The sequence below is a fragment of the Dioscorea cayenensis genome, chromosome 5 (assembly GCF_009730915.1).
Source record: "Dioscorea cayenensis subsp. rotundata cultivar TDr96_F1 chromosome 5, TDr96_F1_v2_PseudoChromosome.rev07_lg8_w22 25.fasta, whole genome shotgun sequence".
Classification (NCBI taxonomy): domain Eukaryota; kingdom Viridiplantae; phylum Streptophyta; class Magnoliopsida; order Dioscoreales; family Dioscoreaceae; genus Dioscorea; species Dioscorea cayenensis.
This window is the reverse complement of record NC_052475.1, coordinates 25,147,482-25,152,346: the sequence shown is the minus strand read 5'-3', so window position 1 is coordinate 25,152,346 and position 4,865 is coordinate 25,147,482. Positions and strand designations below refer to the sequence as shown.

The 4,865-nt window shown below is 35.9% G+C and overlaps 1 protein-coding gene across 2 annotated transcripts; it reads left to right on the top strand.

Moving 5' to 3' along the window:
* Window positions 1-242: 242 nt before the first annotated feature.
* LOC120262394 (transcription factor TFIIIB component B'') lies at window positions 243-4,649 on the top strand. Of its 2 annotated transcripts, none has more exons than XM_039270496.1 (14): window positions 243-476; window positions 729-809; window positions 927-1,180; window positions 1,322-1,385; window positions 1,480-1,559; window positions 1,654-1,720; window positions 1,913-2,160; window positions 2,380-2,830; window positions 2,913-3,013; window positions 3,115-3,158; window positions 3,374-3,551; window positions 3,720-3,864; window positions 4,215-4,327; window positions 4,410-4,649. In XM_039270496.1, exons 2-14 carry the CDS (start codon window positions 752-754, stop codon window positions 4,527-4,529), a joined length of 1,923 nt encoding a protein of 640 aa, XP_039126430.1. In that variant the 5' UTR covers window positions 243-476; window positions 729-751; the 3' UTR covers window positions 4,530-4,649. The 2 variants fall into 2 exon arrangements, with proteins under 2 accessions (XP_039126430.1, XP_039126429.1); XM_039270495.1 differs by having other exon boundaries at window positions 1,913-2,172.
* Window positions 4,650-4,865: the final 216 nt, after the last annotated feature.

Sequence of the window (4,865 nt, the reverse complement as noted above, 5' to 3'; positions counted from 1 at the left end):
ATTTAATAAATAATAACATAAGATTATAAAATAAAATATTTATCATTATTGATATTATCATTAATGATTTATTTGAATTTATGCTAATATATATAAATTTAATATTTCGTATAATCTCTCCCTTTTTATTTTTTTAGGTAAATAAGTTTTGGCATAAAAATTTAACACGTGGCACTCTTTTAAAAAAACTTTAATATATATATATAAATTTTAGGATTGAGTTGAAAAAGTCTCTTCCAAGTTTTCATGATTTCCAAAACCAAAACCAAAACCCTCGTTCGAAGCCGGCAAAGAGCGACTTGGCGTCACCACTCAATGCACGACGTTGTTCTATAGTTCTCCTCTTTTGCCGATCACCGCGCGGCACGATCCTTCTCCATTGGAGGCTTGGAAGGAGCTGGGCTAGAGCTGCCAACGGGCCGAGTTCGGGTGGAGCTTTGCTCGCTCAAGCTCGGCTCGATTACGCCCTAGTTTTGGTATGTTTTGATGTTTATTTCTCGCTTTGCGTTGATTCTTGGTGTCTGCTGTCAATGTGCATTGGTATTATCATGGATCGTGTTGTGCGTGCTTGGTGTTTGATAAAATGCGTTTGATGTGTTTTGCTTGTTTTGGTTGCTGTGATTCCTACGGCTGTTGATTGTAGTTCTAGTATACAGATTGCGGGAGTAAATTTGTTCTATTTGTGATTAATTTGTGTTTTTTTCCTCTGCGTTTCATGTCATATGCAGTGTGTTCTTCCAGTAGAGAAGCCATGTTTGGAGATTCAGATTGTTTAGATGATTTGTTTTCCTCAACTTCCACTGCCAATGGTATTGCACTGGATAGTTCTTGAAAAATTTCTTTTTTTTTGGTATTTTTTTTTTATTTGGTAGTGTTTGTAGTTTCAGTTGTTGCTGGAATAAACTGTTTGTGTTCTTCTTTGTCAGATGAAGCAAGCATCAAGTTCCGGCCTAAACAACCTCTAAAAATGACAAAAGTAATCTCAAGACCTTCTGTAGCTACTAAACCTAATCCTGCTAATTTGGATCCCTCTATTCATTCTACTGATTTGAATTCTGGGAGCCAAGTGTCACATGTTAGGCAAGAGCCAGTTTTTCCAGAAAAGGCTTCACATATTGAATCTCAAGTCATTGAGATTGATGTCAATCTGCAAACTAACCCTAACCATACAGAAGTAGAGGTAAAAGTGTTGGTTTACATTGCATTCTTAATTTATCAAATATTAAGAATGAGTATCTGCTGCTTGTTTCTATTTCTTCATTTGCGATATCATTAAAATAAGGCTTGAATTGATTCCATGTTCATTGGTTATAATTCTCAGGCTGCAGGCATGGCCTTCAACACAGAGTCTTTTGACGAACTTATTCCTCCAACCTCATCCATTGGTACTTTATAAATGCTATTTATGTTCCTTGTACTTGCTTCTTTTTTTTGCAAGAATATAAAAGGGAATTAGAACATCTTGTACTGTTGTTGAAGGTTTTACGGAGCCACTTATTGGCCAAGATCATTCGCCTAGAAGCTCTCCACACCGGGAAATTTCATCTGAGTTTGACATGGTAGGAAAACTTGAACTAACTTCTAATGTCCTTGATTTGTATTTTATGTTGCACACTCATTCTGGTAGATTTTCTGACTATTTCATTTTTCCAGGCAACAGCAGATGTTTTTGGAATAGCGGATCTTGTTGATGTGCTTCTTCAACCAAGTGTTTTTACTGGTAACCAGCATAAGTCATTTACAAATTGTTTTGTTGCGTGATTGATGATCTTCTATTAAGTGAGGCAATCTATATCATAGCCATTATCTCATGAAAACTACTTTCTTGTGTTTGCCAACACTGTTAAACTATGATGATCGTCCATACACATATTTTTTTATCTTTATAGTTGTGGATATGTTTATTTGACAGATAGACAACTAAGCAAGTTTCAGCCTAAACGCAGCCAACATTCACAACCAAAAGCAGGCAAAACTAAATCTGTTTCATTCAAGATTCTTGTAGAAAGTGATGCTTCTCATCAAATTCTAGAAACCAATGGTCAAGGAGGTGAATCTATAGGAATGGGCACTTCCCTCGCACAAATGACGGATGGTGATTCTGTAGAACATGATCCACAGCCATTGTCAGCAGTCTCTACTTGCAGTGCTGATATTCAGGTGGGCAAGAAGGTAAAATTCCTTACATATGGATATAATATTTATGGGCAGATATAGATTGGCACAACTTTTTTTCTTTTCTTTTCTTTTTTTCTTTTTTTTCTTGTTATGGATAATATGTGAGTTATCTACTATAATGGTCTGCTCTGCCAACTTTCTTGCGAGAATTAGAGTGTGTTTTTTTTTACACTTGAGACCTTTTTTACCTTTACTTTTCAGAGTCCCCACTGTGGGACAGGAAAATGTCAAAATATTTCGGAGGAGCCCAGTAAGGTAATCGAATCACAAGATGCTGAAGATCTAATAGAGCAGATCCTGAATGGGTTACCTGCCTGGAGTACTGCTGAAGATGATGGATCTAGTAAATCATCGAGGAAGTTGAGAAAAAGGACTAGCACTCAAAGCCATTCTGCTGAGCATGATGGTAGGACCAGTGAGGATTACAACGACGACCTCTCGAGCGTCTCTCAAATGGATGAAGATCGCAGTGATAATGAATACACAATGGAGGATATGTCCAAACAGAAGATGGGATCCAAAAACTTGAAGAAAAAGACATCTGAAAGTAAGAAACCGGTTCAGAGGAACCGGAAAGCCTCTGCAAAACCTGATTCAACTTTTACTCGACAAGAAAAACATCCTGTGGGTACCAAAAGGAAGCGGAGGCTAGGTATTGGTTGACTGATGCCATTAAAGTTCAAAATGTGGCTAAAATTTATATTAGTTGCTAATTATAACTTGTGAACTTCTAGTGGACAAGACTTTGCTGGAAAAACCAGAGAATGAGATTGATCCAAAACGTATTAGTATAAAGGACCTTATTTTGCTTGCAGAGGCTAAGGAGAAGATTTCAGTAAGCCTGCATATTTACTATGGATATATCACGCATTTGGTTTTAGTTTAAGTGATATGCTATCTGCTATCTTTGGTTCTCTAACACTAGCTGTTATGCAGAGCAAAGAAGCAACGGCATCGGGGAGGTCCATTCCCAAGCAAAGGTATGGGAATTTTACATTACCTCACAAGGTTTCTCTATTAGTTTATGTTCATGATTCTGTTAATTATTGATACACCATGGTGTCTTGGTAGCTGGTTGAAAAATAATTTCATGAAAAAATTGATTTGTTTGAAAGAATAACGCATGCATGTTGTGAGTTATTGATTAGATAGATCTTTTCCGGTGTTCTCTTGATTTGATTTTCTGCTTGTGCAGAGATGCCAATTATCCTAACAAAGATCAATTTGATGTTGACCCATTTGGTGATGAACAAGAAGGTGATGAAGATAACAATTCTCACCACGTGAATTCAAGAAAATTGAATTATCATTCCTACTTGAACAAGTCGCAGTCAACTCGTTGGTCAAAATTAGAAACTGACTTGTTCTACCAGGTAAGGTTTACGGTCTGTAATTGCATGTGATCTGTTTCTAACCTTTCTTGAAATTTTTAAAATGCCCAGCTAACCCATAATGTCCTTTTTGCAACTTCTGCCGGTTAAACATCTTGCCTGTCTTTTCTCTAATGTTCCATTATTTTTTGCATTGGGTTCTATTTTCAGGGTGTTCGTCAGTTTGGAACGGATTTTGCTATGATAAAGCAACTATTCCCTAATCGAACTCGTCATCAAGTGAAACTAAAATTTAAAAATGAAGAGCGCAAAAAGCCTTTGCAAATAGCTGATGCTTTACTTCATCGATCCAAAGGTAGTGCTTTCTGAACTATTTTTTTTTTATACAGTTACTGAAATTATCATTATTATGTATTCTCTTAATGCCCTTCCTCACCTTTGGGCCTTCCATGGTTTGACGGCAATGGATTCTCATAGACGGATTGCTACATTACCATCTGAATATGAGTGTGACAGTTCACTTTATACAATTAGACTCAGTATTGAGGTCTTGAGTTTTTAGGGAACTTACAGGACCTATTTTAAAACAAAATGTTTTTTAGCTTATGGTTATCTTGATTTCCGTTAACATACTAATTTACATATTACTCAAACAGGAGAACATTATGAATAATATTATGACAATAATACTGTGTTTGAATGCAGATAATTCTCATTTTGAACTGGTAATCCAACAGTTGCAAGCACAATCAAAGCAGGGAAAAGAAGATGAATCCCACGAACCATCAGTTGCATCAGAAGATAAATGTGGAGATGAGGTCTGCCTTTGTGCTAATAAAACTTTGTTAAAATGAAATTTATTTCATTTCTGTCTCCTTAACAAAGTTTATGTACTCTCAGGACACAAATCAGGAAGTAAATAAATTCGACGACGAGTTGGAAGGTTCTTTTGATTGGGATGACAATGCTTCTTATTCTCCAGGCAAGGTTAAAGATATACTTGGGGATCTCTTCAGTTGAACACAAAGATCACCTGCAAATTTTGTTGTGACTTAACAATTCCAAGTTAACTAACTTGAACTGTTGTATGCTTTTTTTTTTTAGGTCTACATTATTATTAAAACGTGTAAATTCTCTATATGAGTTCCTGTATCTGTGATGTATAATATTTATTTATTTTCTTTAGCCTAAATGTCTCTTTGCTCATCATTATCTCACGGATCTAAGTCAAAAAGGGTGGAATAATTTATTGCTTAAGCAAGTGTGTTTGACATCCCGGAAATTAGTGAAGCCCAAAATTTGTAAGTAATTAATACATGTGATAAACAACATAATGACATGTGTAAGACTAAGACC